The sequence below is a fragment of the Clytia hemisphaerica genome, unplaced genomic scaffold (genome assembly GCF_902728285.1).
Source record: "Clytia hemisphaerica strain Z4C2 unplaced genomic scaffold, Clytia hemisphaerica genome assembly, whole genome shotgun sequence".
Classification (NCBI taxonomy): Eukaryota; Metazoa; Cnidaria; class Hydrozoa; order Leptothecata; family Clytiidae; genus Clytia; species Clytia hemisphaerica.
Genome location: NW_027103483.1, coordinates 187,048 through 203,189, shown reverse-complemented (window position 1 = coordinate 203,189; position 16,142 = coordinate 187,048). Strand labels below are relative to the sequence as shown.

The following is a 16,142-nucleotide window of genomic DNA, read 5'->3' as shown; positions in this document are numbered from 1 at the left end:
CAGCAATGAATGGGGAATTAGAAGAATGAATTATAAAAACATAGCATTACTTTAATCTCAGCAGAGGACGAACTATAAATAACATGGTTGAAAAAATATAAAAAGCATCTCTACCTAAAAACGCTATCAAAACCTCCTTCATTTAAGCCTGCTTTGAATAAGATCATTAGTAAACTTTAACGCGATCCGATAATGAACGTCAATTATGAAGCTTCATCTCTTAAGCTTATCCTTTGAAAGGAACAGGGCTGGTTAGTTGATCTAGTTAGTTGATCATCAGTCATAACAGATTCTTAGAAAATGGTGGTGTAGAGTGGAGATATCGTATAAAACAGACAAGAATGATGTTGATGGTTCATTAGTGACAAACGGAATGATGGCATCACAAGAAATTGAACCGGAGACGGTGGCCGATACTGATGACGCGCCGTTCGAGGAAGAAGAAGAAGTAAGACGATATGTAATAGCAAAATTGAATGAATTGAAGGCGCAAAAACTCAACAAAGAAAAATGTACAGATTCGCTCAGAGAAAAATTAGAGAATCATAAAGGGCCAAAGGAGACTCAAAAGAAACAATTCAACCTTGGTAATGGATTTGAATACGCAGATCCGTTGGAAGCTGCAGCACATCTCTTGAAGAGAGATTATGGAAACTCATTTCTATTTGGTAAAGGAGATGAAACCATTTTCATACCCCCTGTTTTTGTGTCCGAACACCACACGAGTGCACCAATTCAAGAAGAAAGGCTATTTTCCGATATAAAAGAACACAGGGAAAATTTGTCGCAGAACTACAAATGGTTTTCCGATGAGCTTGATGATCGGTTTATGATAGATCAGAAAAAGAAATACAATCAGAAAAAGAAATACAAAAAACAAGCTATGCACTATGAAGATTATAAGAGTTGGATCACCAAAACAAAACTCCAATACCTTCTTCGTGAAGAGTTAAAACCAGAAGACCATCGCCGTGTGCCGAAAACTAAAGTGAACCAAACTGTAGTGGCCTACGTAAAAGAATGCCAAAAACTATTTGAAGAAGATCTTTCAGAAACTTTGAAGAGCATCCTACAACTAAATGAAATCAAAGAAATCAAAACCAAAGTAAACGATGAAGTGGCAAAAAAGAAACCCGACGAAGCATTAAAGTGGTTTTTCGACAAGGAAATCCCTCACTGGAAAAAGGTAGCTTGTCTGGATTACGACGATGAAAAGAAAATCAGGGTGACTTATAAAAACGTACGCTTACCAGAGGAGGTTAGAAAGGAACTGAAAGTACTTGTTGAGAAACCACACATAACTCAGGGAGAGTTTGAAGATTTTAAGAAATGGCTTAAGGAATGGCTTAAAGAAAGACCCCATATTGACGAGCAGGTCGTGGAATGGCTCCGAGAGACTGACAAGATCAACGACGGCGACCGAACGGAACAATTGTTTTACAAAAAACTTTATGCTCTAAAAGAAGAAGCAATCTTGAAAAATTCTCTCATTTTATCTGGCGTTAATATTAAAATCCCTGGAAAGAGAGGAAAATCAAAGGAATTTGATTTTTTGATCTTCTATCCGCTGCATAAATTGCTGATCAATATCGAGCTCAAGAGAAGCGCTACAAAGGAGAATATTGATACGGCTGACGAACAATTCATAAAAGGTGACCTGCTTTTGAAATATCATTTTGGAGATATATTGGATGGTTGGACTGTTTATCCGGTGTTCGGCTATTCCAAAGAAAACGACGTTGTGAAGATAAATGATCAATTCAAAGAAAATAACCACGTTATCGCTATTGACGAAGAAACCAATTTTGAAAAATGGCTTAGAAAAATCATCAAAGAGGTACAACATCATTTTTTAGATGAAATTCTCTAGAATAACACAATTCTGAACAAATGGTTGAAACTGATGAAACTCGTTACACAGAGAGCTCTGGAAAGACATTTACTTAAATCTAGTTAGAAATCCAGTAGGCTACCAATTATGTATTCTTTTTTTAGGTTTCCGATGGTATAAACCAGATTGGAGGAGTCACGCAATTAAAGGAGATCATAGAAATCTTCATTTTCACCATTCACTTGTCAAAAAAAGACCTTATTCGTCCAATCACCGCCAACAATTGGGTTGATTACATATCTGATGTAATAAAGGCCCTCTGTAACAAAACGAACATCATATTTTATACGAACCAACAACTCGAAATATTTCGCGAAGACGGAAGTTACAAGAAGCTACTTATCACTGGCAACCATGCGACAGGGAAAAGTCTCTTGATGCAAGAAAAAGCCTTACTACTGTCAAAACTGGATGAATACAAGAGTAAGATCAAGTTTCTTATCATGAAGCCACTACCTAAACAAGCTGACATCGAAATCCAAACTACGTACTACTTTGAAAATGTGAAGCAGAAATTTGAAGATGGGGTGGTTGAGTTGATAGAACCAAATGTGAGTCTGAATTTGACACTTTGTTCTTCGTTTAAAATATTTTTTTTATAAATTTCATTTTAGCCGTTAAGTGACACTGGCATCATGTGAGACCGTCAGAGTAACCGGCAGCTGAATAAAAGTCGAGATTAGCTATTTTTGTCTCTTAGTTGGAGTATGCAGGCCCATTTAAAATTAATAAATATTTGAAAGTTTTAAGTTCCGAAGTGGCGGCACTCAATGGGTTAAACGAAAATTTAAATTTTGAGCCTATTTTTAATGTTTTCCTTTTTTTTTTCGAGTTTAAATGAAAATTTCAAGTCATTAGTTTATATATTTGTTTATTTTTGTTCATTTTATAGATTAAAGTTGATGACCTATTGGGGAAAACCAGCGATGCAAAAGCTGTCTTCCTTGATGAGTGGAAATTCTTGCATTGGCCGCCAGAGGGAGAAGGGACTAGTAGCGGATCAGGAAAGTATCCACCGCGATTCAAAAAGGAAAAGATCGTAGAGTTATTTGATAACTTGAATGACAAACAGTTTGTTTGGGCAGCACCCGATCTTGAATGGTTCGAACCAATGCAAGACCAATCCAACTTTATAGAGTTCAAATTGGATTATAATATGAGGTGCAGCACGGCCATCGTTGAATATGCAAACAGTGAAATCAATCCAGATACGTTAAACAAATTTGGAGGTTTGAAAGTTCTTGGTAACTTTCCAAGAGGTGAGGCGCATACACAACATGATGATATACTGGATGCTTTGCACGAAGCAAGAAGGGGGACAGAAGAATCGGGTGACCAGTTTGTGATAATACCACCTCGAAATGATGAACCAGGAATACGGGAACCACAAGTAGCGTGGGGTATACCTGTAGCATATTACTCGACATGTGGACACGCGTGGAAGACTTTGATAGTTGTGTTACCACCAGTTGAAGGTGGGGAAGTTTCTGAAGATATTTCAGATGAATACACAAAGCTAAACACGATCATGAGGTGTTCAGTTAAACTCGTCACTATTCCTTTTGAAGCAGTTGAAGATGTTCCTTATCGTTATTTTTAATCTCTGAAAGTGGATCAATAATATTTCAATAAAAAAGGTGTTTAACAGTTGACAGAAGAACCTCTTTTTGGAACGGAATAAGGGCCAATGACAGAACGGAAAATATCGAGCTCGGAAACGGAATTTAGCAGATAATCGATCGTATTGTAGGAAATTATGAATTAACAAACGAATACCCTAAGGGGACCAATTTAACCGTATGTAAGACTAAATTAATTTTGAGATGAAAATGTGTGTATTTTAATCAAACTTGAGTTATAGCAGTGGAATACTTTTCAATTCACTGTTTACCTAAAAATTGTCCGAAAAATTGTTTATCTTGTTAGGTTAGGGTAGCGCCATATTTATTTTGCTTGGAAAATGTTTATTTTGTTAGGTTAAGGTAGCGCCATATTTATTTTGCTTTGGAAATGTTTATTTGTTAGGTTAAGGTAGCGCCATATTTATTTTGCTTTGGAAAATGTTTATTTTGTTAGGTTAAGGTAGCGCCATATTTATTTTGCTTGGAAAATGTTTATTTTGTTAGGTTAAGGTAGCGCCATATTTATTTTGCTTGGAAAATGTTTATTTTGTTAGGTTAAGGTAGCGCCATATTTATTTTGCTTGGAAATAAAAGATATTGAAAAAAAAATAAAAAAAGAGGGGCAACCTTCAAAAACTTCAAAATGTGGTCTCTAAATGCGAGGTTTGTGCAGTGCAAGGTTGCGAGATGAATAAATTTCGAAATTGGACCTCTTTTTGAAATCTCGGAGATTTTAAGAGGCATTTTTTTTGAGGAATAAATTATACATCTTGATTTTTCTTTCAATTTTTTTCTTCGAATCTTTGAGAAACTTTCTACATATAGCTGCCACGGCAAGCCTCAGATTTCAGAAATTAATTAAAAAGTATTAATCCTAACTGATTTTAAACCCATTTTAGGTTTTTAAGTAAAGAAACTAAGCGTATTAAGAACATCGTAAGAACTTAAACCTGAAAATTTTACAAAATTAAGGACAGCCAAGCCAGAGCAAAAACTTACTGGTTCTTATAAAGCGAGTGCCCATTTTGATTATGTGCCCCGGATCGAAATGTTGATCCGCTTAGATTGCAAGCGGTGGCCGAAATTGACACCAGTATGGCATCAAGAGCATGGTGGCAGAAGAGGCATTTAAACACTAATTTCGCCACGGTTTGCTCAACCTTGAGCTCGTAAGCAAAGCGTTGCTAGATGGCGGACTCTTCTAGTCGTGTTTTTTATTTTAAATTGCTGATGTTTTTACTTAGATTTTCGAGTCACTACAATCGGCGCCGAAATACTTTGCACAAAAGGGGAATTCACTCAAAACTTTAAAACCGCATGTGATTTTTAAGTGCTTTAAAATACGGTTAGAAAGTAGAGTTTTAACATTAGACTTAAGACTTATACTCAAGAATGTTCCAATATGTCTGAGAAAATACCCTGGGAGCCACTTAACCCATCCCTACGATGGCCCGTAAGGCTCACCACGCACTTCCAGTTCTTATTAAATTTGTGAACTAGAACTGCCTAGGGTCATGGCCCAGAAGGCTCACGAGACACTGCGCACTTCAGAGTTTTTTTTTTTTGTGACAGCACTGCGCACTTCTAAAAATATTTTAGAGACGCAAAAGTCCCCCTCGAAAGATTCTGGTCAGAAAAATAGATACCGAGTTGTAATAAATGAGGTGATGATAATTAGCGAAATCATTTGTGGTTTGACGAGTTGTAAATCTGGTCTGTGATTTATATATATAACCACATTTTTTGGCGCGTGAATGCTCACCAGAAGCAAATTTTAAGGAATAAAAATAAATCTTTGGAATTTTTGGTTTTGTAGCAAACAAATCTGAAGAAATGCCAGGAAGTAAAGGGTACAGGACCTATTAGATTTGGGTGCTTTATCTTTTTTTGCCTAATTATTGATTTTATTGGGAAAATTTTGCTGACCAGCACTTAGCTCTGAAATTTTAACCTGTAACTCTTGATATGAACAACTCTGAAATTTTAACTAATTTTGCGTAACTCGACATTCGTTTTAAAAACCAAAAAAGTGCGTGTTTTGAGCCTTCTGGGCCATCGTATATCCCAAATCGAAAAATCCCCTGGAACAAAGTGGAAGTACTGAAATTGCAATTCTCACCCGAGCTTTAAATTCTGAAAGACGTTAAAATACCCAAAATTGGCAATTCGGCACTGATTGTAGAAAAATTATTTATTGTGTTTACTACATAATTTAGCGAGATAAGTCTAGTAGGCTGTCAAATACCGAGCTTTGAAAGATAAACAGAATTTGGAACTACATTAATGATTGATTCAAAGAAACAAATACCTGCATTGCAAGGCGTTTGAGGGCGGCTTGTTCTTGTACACCCTTGATATCATCTACAGCTAAACCAACCTATGGGAAAATAAAGTACTCGAAAGTAATCGAAATACAAATTGTTCACAAAATTCTTCGTTGAAAGAGGATACAGGGATAGAGTTGAATTATAAAGGTTTGCATCACAAATTCTAATCAAACACTATCTACTTCTTTAAACTTCAGGTGAATTGCAGTGAATTTTCCTGGTAAAAATATTGGCTGAGTATATAAAGGATAACCCACCAGGAGATTCATGACGATGATACAACAAACGATCAAGTACGCCACATAAATCACCCACGCTGTCGGTAGAGGGTTGTAATCATCGTTGAACACCGTATCGTATTCAAATTCTCCCAACATACCCATCGTCGTTTTCAAAATGGCGCGTAATGGCGTGGAAAACGCACGAGGTCGCTGAATGAAAAGGAGAGTATATCACAAAAATTGAAGGGTTAAGTAAAAGGGTGTTTCTTTGAGGAAGCGGGTACTCAAATGTAATACCGAGTTAGTATACGTCTTTTCTTCGACTGATACGATTGTTTTTCGATTTGTGTACATCGTGGTTAACTGAGGACGACGGTAAAGAAGCAATTTTACCGTCCTCGATTTAGTGGGTTAGAACTGTGGGGTTTTTTAAATAGTCCGTTCGCACAGCCGTCCTTAAAAGTGAAGATACATAAACTCGCTAAGGGATAAAACTAACGGACGAAATTTAGCGCAAGGCAACTTGAAAGTTAATAACCAAAGATGTTTTGAGAGAATTAAGAATTAATCAAGTCACTCAATTTAAACAAAAAATCATTACCTGTTCATAAAGCATCATGTGAAATCCCAAACCGAACGAAATGACGAACAAGGCGAAAACGGTGAAGAATTGAGCGAAGGTTTTTAAGATGTCTGTAAACATCACAACATAGATGCCCAGCTTCGGAAATTTCCGCATAAAGAGCACCAGGTTGATCCAAGATAACCAAACGGTGATAGCTCCTAAGCTACGTTGCCAATCTGTGCACCTGGTAAATATAAGAGTTTCAATTTAACCGACCTATTCAGGGTTTTGTTAGAATCCTTTGCAAAATATAACTATTCTAATGTCTACATGAACCTCTATAATCTAAGAGTTTTATAGAGAACAGTTGTTTAAGAACATGGAATATTTCATCCTAAGGCTCCGGGTTCGGGTTTATGTAACTGAAGCAACTTTCAAAAATTGTGGAAAATCAAATGAATAGTTTTACCTTGACATAATTTCGATAGGGGCGCCATTATATGCGAAAGACTCGATGACGTAAAGAATGGAAAGAATGTAGGAGGTGAATTCCACGACGCAATGAGGTAAGAAATATTGGTGAAGTTGAGAAATCAATTTGGCGAACTGAAAAAAATGTGAGATTAAAAAAATTATAATATAGTGAGGAGAGTACGAAGTCCTCCCTTTAAGACATACAAATCAAATCTAACCAAGGGAGGAGACTGCCGAGTATCAAGCAAAAAGTCCCTGTCTGATAAAACTCGGCTCGGTGTTGAGCGCCTTTCTTACCGTAACAATACCTATAGACTAAGCTCACTTTTGATTAAAAGGAAAGTCATGCGAGGATGTAAACATAAATTCCTCTCTTTTAATATTAAGGAAATAATACACAAAGTTTCCATACCTCTATGATCAAAGAGAAGACAGCTAAAAACAAAACGATGTGTTTTCCATAACCAACGAAAAATTGTCGACTTTTTGCACTCGGTTTGTTTTCATACAACACATTGAACACCTGAACACAGATACAATCTCCGTACGGTGCAAACTGCGCGGCCGAGATAACGTTTTTATCGTAGGAGGTTTGTCCACTACTGTTGGGCGTGGTCGTGTTTGATGATAGAGTCGAGTTCGAATTCAAACATTCGTATTTATCCGTGATAATGTTGAGCGCGAATCCAGTTAAAAAGAATAAATAAATTATGTATAAAAATAATTTGGAGTAATAAAAATATCTGCCCAAACTTCTCCATTTGTGACGTAATAAATAAGTGACTAAAGGGTGGCAAAGTAGCTTCGTCCGCTCGTTTTGCACCTGAAAAGAAGATAAGAAAAAAGGTTAGTTCGTTAACGTTTTTATTTGTCAATCGTTGAAAAATCCCATGTGTGACCCAGTCACTACTTCATAAACTCGGAAAATACATAGTCAGTTTATACTACAGGGTGATTTAGGAAAAACCGTACCCTAGAGTTTTTTAAGTCCTTTTTTTCTGTGTATTTTATCTTCCTGAAATTTTTAACAACCATTCCTTAGTAGATCACGTATGAAATTCGAGGTTTGTATCTCAAATATTTCTTTTCTGCCGTCAAAAATGAAAATGCTGTTCTCCGGATCGGAACATAAGAGCGTGTTTCTACAGTCTCCGGAAGGCTCTGAATGAATCCAGAAAGGCAAGGAAAGGAGGTATTAGAGGTAAGCCTAGATATTTCTGTAATTCCAGGAAAAAACCACGATTTTCGGCCAATAAGTGTACGAGAGCACTATAGTGGTGATTTTTACCGATTATGTACTGGTCTGAAAGGCTGTACTTTTGCCTTTGTTAGCAAACCTAGATCCTCAAAAATAAACAAATGAATTCCTTTCTTTAATCTTGGACAATGTAATCTGTCTGGAATCGATTTGTTTAAAGAAAGGGTTGACGCTATGTAATGAAAAATGAATCTGGAAATGTACAAGAGGCTACATGCGAGAAAAACCATTAAAAAAAGAGCAAATATATTCACGATATGCACCACTGGAGAGTCTTCTAAAAAATTTGGAAATTTTCCACCCAATACGTCACTTAAACAATAGAAAAAGTGACATATTGGGTGGAACAAAAACAGAAAAGTTGCATAATTTCGTGAAGTCATTGGAGTGGTGCATATCATGAATATGAAGAATCTAATAATATGAGTAATAGAAAAAAGTTACGCTAAAAATTCTAGGGGTGGGGTTTTCTTAATCACCCTGTATATACGGTAAGCTCTGGAGGAAAATACGACATAGACCATAGGATACTTTATTGTGATTAAGCGATATGAAGTTCCATACCATGAATTTCAAGGGGTGGTTCCGTTTGCGTTCTGTTTGCTTTTTCACGTATCCCGGTAAATGTAATTTTCGACCAATCATATGGCAGTAAGATTTCTTCTGCGTATCCATGGTAACGTTACTGTTTGCGTTGTGTACCACGTGTTGTTTTTTTATTTCCAGCGCTTTGAAGTCGAAAACGGAAGGACCCCATTCCGTGAAACTATCTTCCAGGAATTCGTACGAGCATGAAATCTCATATTGAGGGTGCTCAACTGGAAGACCGTTCCCTTTGATACATTTATCGAACACTTTCTCAGCGACGTCTAAAAAAAAGATAATATCTAACTTCCACAAAAATGCCACCATTCTTTCTTGTCACTGATCCCTAGTTGAATTAACTATCCCTAATATGAGCACAGTCGCATGGGGTTAGGGTTAAAAAAACATGAGTATAGTCGAGCTGCCAGCAAACGATTTGGGTTAATTTAGAATTTTCAACCTGGTAGTTTCTTGATGAGCTTGCGCATGGGTGTTGTGACTTTGTTTCCTTCAGCCGTACAGTTACGTAATGCATTTTTCCATTGTTCGCAATCCAAAATGGCCAACGCTGCGTCCCTAAAAAGGAAATTTCAAACTATAAATATTTATTGAGAACAATCCATTGCTTCGAGTAGAGCGAAAGAAAGCGATAGTTTTCCACGGGTAATGACTTGTTAACTGAACCCTAGACCATAGTCTACTTCTGACTGAACTTTGCTTTCTGATAATTTTGATGATAGCAGACCTCATTCTCAGCACGCATTTCGGCCCGGGGGGGGGGGGGGGGGGGGCACTCAATCTGAAACCAACCATATGTGCGTCCCAAAAAATGGGTCTGGTTTTTCAAAATTTTACCCAAAAAGCTTCGTTTTTCTCACTTTTAACAACTTTATAGTGCATTTTCCTACACTTCCTTTCATTTCGAACCTTACAGTACACTTTGGGAGGTACCCCCTGGGATTCGGCAACGACACGATAGAGAAATTTGTTTATTCCAGGACAGAAACCCTCATCAGTGACCGACAGTTGAGAGATTGAAACAATCCTTCATTTTGTCGGAAATTGTAGAAGACACACGGAATTTGTAATCAAGATAACCTTCACTTCGCACGAAGTTCTTGGGTTTTCTAACTTCAGGATATACTGCGAGAGAAAAAGAAACATTCCAAAAATCCTTTGCTAATGAACATTGAAAATAAGGAAAAAATGATTTTGTCTCGTCTATTTGATATTGAAATTAGATTTATCATGAGATGTTGAAATTCAGGTTGCAATACTGTAAAGGTGGATATCAATGGAGGATCAAGGATAGATCAGTGTTTTCTTAAGGTAAGTTCTTATACAATGTCTGTCAATAGAAGTCAGTTGAGTTTATGGGCTGAATAATTTGCCAGTAAGACCAGTGAAAGATTACCCTCCTTTTATTGAAGATTATGAAGATGTTGAAAAGATGTTAATGTGAAATCTGTGAAAAATATTTCGACAGGAAAAAAGAAAATGGAAGCAAAACCACAAAATGGATTAACTGATGAAAATGAAGGTAAAGGAGAGACGATAACTTAAAAAAGGGAAACTGACCAGCTAGCAAAGCAGAGGAAATCGAGAGAAAGGGAAAGGAGAGAGCCAGTGTTTGAGATTGATACATGACCAAATACTTCCGTCTACATTACAGTTATGCTGAACGGAAGCAATGCAGATGCATCCCATCCATCTACATCTCACCTAACGACAACCCTCATCATCAATGACACAATAAGCGGCATCTCACTTCTCTTGAACATTTTAACGATTGTGCTCATCGTCAGAAATCGACGCTCTATGAAATCTGTAGACTACGTCATGCGAAGTTTGACAATAACCAATCTCATTTACATCGGCATCATCGAAATATCCCGATTCACCACTATCGAGAAATCGGGGAAAATTAACATCATCAACGTCAATAACATTTTATTAGGCTCGGTTCACATTGTGCAATGTTTACATCTGTTATTGCTGGCCATACAGCGGTTCATAGCAGTTCGTTTTCCATTGAAGGCAAGACATTTGCTTGGTGTGGTGATCACCAAAAGACTGCTCTTTTCCATATGGTCTTTCTTTATCTTACTCACCAGCGTATTTATAATCCTCTTCTTGACGGGCGTTAAACGGGCGGCCCTTGTCAAAATTATGGCGTATTTATCAGAACTGTTCATCATCATTACGGGGATAATGTTGTTATTAATTTACACATACACTGCTTTCTTGCTCCGTTTGCAAGGCCGAATGAACACATCATCACAGAACAAGCAACGCCGTTTGGTTTGTGTATGTTTCGCATTGGCCTTCTGTTTTACTGTCAGTTTCATGGTACCTGCGTGTTACTCAATACATGATGACGTCACAAACGATGGTATCTTTCCGTGGCATTTCAAAATCGGCTTCAACATTCTGATTGGGATGGACTTCATCTTACAGCCGTGCATTTATCATCTAAACCTTATGTTTGCAAAGAAAATCCAATGTTGTTGTTGTGTTGAGAAACCACCGTCCGAAATACAGAACGCTGTCCGAAAAATCATAAGTCAAGGGTTGGTCGTTCCGGTCGTTGTGACGAGGAATAACTTGAAAAACAGCGGGACACCGGATGGTATCGTTTTGACTTCTTGATTTTTCATTTTGACAAATTTCAACTAACCAACTCTACTTATGGTGTAGGTCATTTTGCATATTTGATCACAAAAGGGAAAAACTTTCTAGTGAAGGCATTTAAATGTTAATTGTTCTGTTGTTCTTGCTGCTAAATTCCCGCCTGAATGTTTCGCCTGAATGTTTTTTTTTTCTTTTTTATTGTGAATTATCTTTGGTGTTGGAAAACAGTTGTAGGTATTAAAATACACTCTGTAACGGTTCCCAAAGCATTGGATATTGAACATTTACACGTAAACATCCTCAGCATTATCAGTTGAGTTTCGGCGGCACCACAAAAGACTTAAGTAGTTCATGGAATAAGGATATAACTGGATTTCAAACTATTCGGACACGAAAAAGAGAACGTTTTTCCGACCACAAAAATAAATTTTTTTGATACATAAACCCACCACAAAGGAGTTTTGAAGGAGTACTTTCGAAAATTGAGTTAAACCTTTGCTCTATTTTCAAGAAGTTTCTCAACGTAAGAAAAGACTGTCTCGCAAAAAACGTGTCGACAGTAAATCCCAGATAGAATTTTAGAAAATATTTATATTTGTACCATATAAGTCAAAGTAAAAAAAAATCATTTCAATGAATTATGAGCATTTTTAGGGGTAGAGTAAAAGTTACGGACCTTTGATTATTCTCGATAGCCCAGTCCAAACAATTTCTTCCCAAATGATCTTTACGAGTGATGACAGCCTTTCTTGAGATCAACAGTTTGATCATGTCCACGTGTCCCTCTTTACTTGCCAGGTGTAAGGGTGTCGTCTACAGATGATCGTAGTAAAATAAAGTTGATAATTTCCTAAACAGATCGGAGGTGTACCTTTGTACCTAGCTATTTTACCAAGGGCGGAATTTTAATTGTTTTGAGGCAAGAAATTAACATAATTACAAAGTCACAACTTTACATCATGTAAGACCATTTTTGAAGACTTATCTGAACCTTGTAAAATGATTGAGGCTTAGATCAAATTTTAGTACCTTTGCTTTGTCGGTAGGGTCGATAAGGGAGTCAGCATCCAGGAGGTTTTCAGCGCACCAAGTCCAACCTCGGGAAGCGGCGCAGTCTAAAGGTGTCCACAACATCGCATTTCTACCAAGAAGAAAAGAAAGATTGTATGTCAACATGTTGCGCTCTATCCAAAACAAGGATTATCTTCGCCTGACGTCATCATGTTAAATCAATAAATCCAAAGTGAAATTTTAACTCGATACACGTTTTTTATAATGCAAGTGTCTGCCCCTATATCAGCTCGCATTATGCTTAGCATTCTATTGTTTTCAAACAATAGAGCATAGGGGGGGGGAGTCAGACAAATTGACCGATGGGTATGTGCGGCGGTTAAGGGTATGTTTTTCAAAATATCAGAAATGCACTGTGTAAGGGTGGACGTTTGATAAATGCACTGTATGGGTGGAAATTTCAGCAAATCTAGGAAAAATCTAGGAAAAATAGCAAATTTTTTCTCGAAAATCTTGATTTTTTTGCTCTTAAAGAGTTTAAAATTTGAAAAATGCACTATAAGGGTATGAATTTCACCGATTTTTTTCTGCACTGTAAGAGTGCGATTCTAAAAGCCATTTTTTTAGCCGCACATACCGTCAGTTGGTAAACCCACTGCCCCCCCTGGTAATAGAGTCATTGTTTAGGTACCAAAAACTGAGCCTGCATATGCTTATAAACGTTAGGCTTATAAAAAACATGTATTACTTTCGGAATGATTTTACAGGTCTTTCAAAGTCATGCAAAAAAAGTGAAAAGATCACCTTGCATCAACGGCAGCACCTTTCTCCAGTAGAATGGAGAGGACGTTTTCATGACCTTCCAGAGCTGCCAGATGTAGAGGAGTGTTCGATGCATCATCCTCGTCGTTCACAATGTTGTGCGTTCCACTCTCCTCCAGCAGCAAACGCACTATTCTTCAACGAAAAGAATTCAACATTCATATCAAGATAAGCCAGAATTCAGATATTCTGACTCTCGCTAATTCGAACTTAAACGGGGAATCTAATTTGTTCGAGCTACAGGAAGATTCGAATTATAGAAAGCATGTTACAAAGATTTTTACCTGAAGGGACTAAAAATTTAGTTTGAATTATGGAAAGATCCAGATAATAGAAGTCCGACACATTGTATTCTGACTGAAGGTTTAAATAGGGTGATTAGGTCATAAACTGCTTATCGACATAACAAATAGTTTAATCGGATTAATTTTTGCAAGATTAAATTTCGCGAGCGAAAAACATCGCGAAATTTTCTGGATTTAATTTCGCGAGTCAGGGTTTTGAGAAATTCTCGTGGATTTAATTTCGCGAATAAGCCTGAAAACAGCTAAAAAATAGCCATTTTTTGCCATAAATGGAGACTTTGGACTGGTTTCTCCGCCGAAAATGTGATTTTAAAAATTTTGTGGTGGATTTAATTTCGCGAGCCAGGAATCTCACGCGTTTTCGCGAGTCTTAATTTCGCGAAAATGGCAAAAATTCGCGAAATCACGAAATTTAATCTCGCGAGAGTTAATCCGATTAATGGTAATCGAAACTCCATAATTTAAGGAGAGAGTAAGGGAAAAGCATACGAGTTACCTAGAGCGACCGTATTTGGAAGCCAAGTGGAGAGGTGTGAGGTTTTGATCGTTCTTGGCGTCGATCAATGAACCCATTGATAACAAAACCTGGAAATATTGAAGAAGAGAGATAAGTTGTCAAATCAACTCGTTCTTTATTGAAAGATACACATACGATTAATGCTGAGTCCCTAAAAGACTAAGCTAATTTTCGAGTTACACCGGTTATCGAATCGATGACTCTAGCAGGGGGCCAATTGGTTCGAAAAAGAGAGGATTTTGTGATTTTTTGAGAAGGGGCCCACAAATTAGGCCTGGCAAAAGTTTTTATGGCCAAATGCTCTATTTCTATTTTATTTTGGGTGCTAAAGTAGACAAAATGGACAAAGGACAAGATTTTGGGTCAGGAAATTACAGACGCTTACCTCCACAGCTTTGATGTGGCCTTTCGTAGACGCAATGTGAAGTGGCGTGTTTTCATTTTTATCGAATTCTTCCAATAGCGAACTCGATTGTGGAATCTTACGGATGATCTAAGAGGTAAGGTTCATTCACTCATCAGTTTTAAAAAGAAAGATGCGGGACAAGAAAGATGCGGGACAAGAAAGATGCGGGACAAGAAAGATGCGGGATAAAAAAGATGCGGGACAAAAAAGATCATTACTTTCCTTAAACTGCTGAACAACGGGCAGATGAAAAACGAACATGAAAAGGGAGCAGGGAATGGAAGTTCTTATGATATTATAAATGCAGGCGATTTTATGAAACTTACATTGATGACATCCCAGCAATCCTCTTCGGCGGCGACGTAAAGAGAAGTTTTATCGGCCGCATCCTTCACTTTGATGTCAGCACCACGTTGTAATAACAACTTCACCGTCTCTACGTTGTCTTTACGTACAGCGTTCATCAACGGTGTTTTCTTGTCTTTGTCACGGCAATCGATCTCGGCGTCCCTACAAAAAAATATTGTTTTTATGTTTCAAGACCCTTTAAGAGCAAAATTGTAGGTTGAATTGTTTTTCCATTCTAAAGACTATTCAGTGCAGCAGATCAAAATTGAATTATTTTCATTACCTATCCAAAAGATAGCGTACGATGTTGATTCGATTGAACAAAGCAGCTCGATGAAGGGGCGTTTCTTGCAATACATTTTTCGCTTCGATGTCAGCCTCACTTTCGACCAGCGTTTGAACGATCCCTTCTTCGCCTGACGTGCACGCGATGTGTAACGGTGTGTTCATGTTGGTTTTCACGAAATTCACGTTGGCTCCTTTGGAAATGCACAACTTGACGATGTCGCAATGACCGTTTTCAACAGCCAAATGTAGAGCTGTTTGATCATCGCGGTCTTGGTCCATAATCATTTTGGCTAGCATCGTATATCCACCTTGCTTTTCACCCACATCGAATAATAATTCAACAATGTCTGAAAAGAGAGTGAACAGTGTGAATGTTGGTTGTTGTTGAACAGTTGGTTAAAGGTCTCACGATCCTATGTGTAATTGCAATATTTGACACGAGATCAACAATAATGCAAAACTTTTAGGAAGTAAATCGAGACAATTATGAAATACGTCAAGAGTTACAAATGATTTAAATGCGTTAAATCTTCCCTAATTTAAGCTTCATTAGGGAAAATATATACATAGTCTAAAATCTTCAAACCATTCAAATTCATAAAGATTAGCAAACCAAGCTTACCGACGTGTCCTTCCATGGAAGCAAAGTGTAGGGGAGTCATATCTTCTTCATCACGACACCTGATATCAGCGCCATGTTGTAGCAACAAGTCACACACTTCGTACGAACCGTTCGACGCGGCCGAATGTAAAGCAGTCATCTGGGTCCGATCTTTCGCCTACAAAAAAGTAGAAGTTTTGTTGCTTTAAAGAAGGTGGGGTTGACACTGATGTTTATATTTTGAGATGCTCCTGTAAAATAAAACAAATT

At 37.4% G+C, this 16,142-nt stretch overlaps 1 protein-coding gene across 4 annotated transcripts in view; it reads right to left on the bottom strand.

Annotated features, from left to right (window-relative positions):
* The window catches only part of LOC136798576 (transient receptor potential cation channel subfamily A member 1 homolog), a 52,574-nt gene that overhangs the window by 6,042 nt on the left and 30,390 nt on the right, over nucleotides 1-16,142 (bottom strand). For all 4 annotated transcript variants that reach the window (XM_067055202.1, XM_067055204.1, XM_067055203.1 and 1 more), the window contains 15 exons: nucleotides 15,894-16,050; nucleotides 15,267-15,618; nucleotides 14,962-15,145; nucleotides 14,615-14,722; nucleotides 14,209-14,297; nucleotides 13,390-13,542; nucleotides 12,604-12,715; nucleotides 12,251-12,387; nucleotides 9,404-9,519; nucleotides 8,923-9,227; nucleotides 7,513-7,923; nucleotides 7,096-7,232; nucleotides 6,663-6,870; nucleotides 6,098-6,271; nucleotides 5,822-5,890 (listed from right to left, as the gene is read on the bottom strand). In XM_067055202.1, the coding sequence (XP_066911303.1) occupies nucleotides 5,822-5,890; nucleotides 6,098-6,271; nucleotides 6,663-6,870; nucleotides 7,096-7,232; nucleotides 7,513-7,923; nucleotides 8,923-9,227; nucleotides 9,404-9,519; nucleotides 12,251-12,387; nucleotides 12,604-12,715; nucleotides 13,390-13,542; nucleotides 14,209-14,297; nucleotides 14,615-14,722; nucleotides 14,962-15,145; nucleotides 15,267-15,618; nucleotides 15,894-16,050 (2,712 nt within the window). The remainder of the gene's footprint in view (nucleotides 1-5,821; nucleotides 5,891-6,097; nucleotides 6,272-6,662; nucleotides 6,871-7,095; nucleotides 7,233-7,512; nucleotides 7,924-8,922; nucleotides 9,228-9,403; nucleotides 9,520-12,250; nucleotides 12,388-12,603; nucleotides 12,716-13,389; nucleotides 13,543-14,208; nucleotides 14,298-14,614; nucleotides 14,723-14,961; nucleotides 15,146-15,266; nucleotides 15,619-15,893; nucleotides 16,051-16,142) is intronic.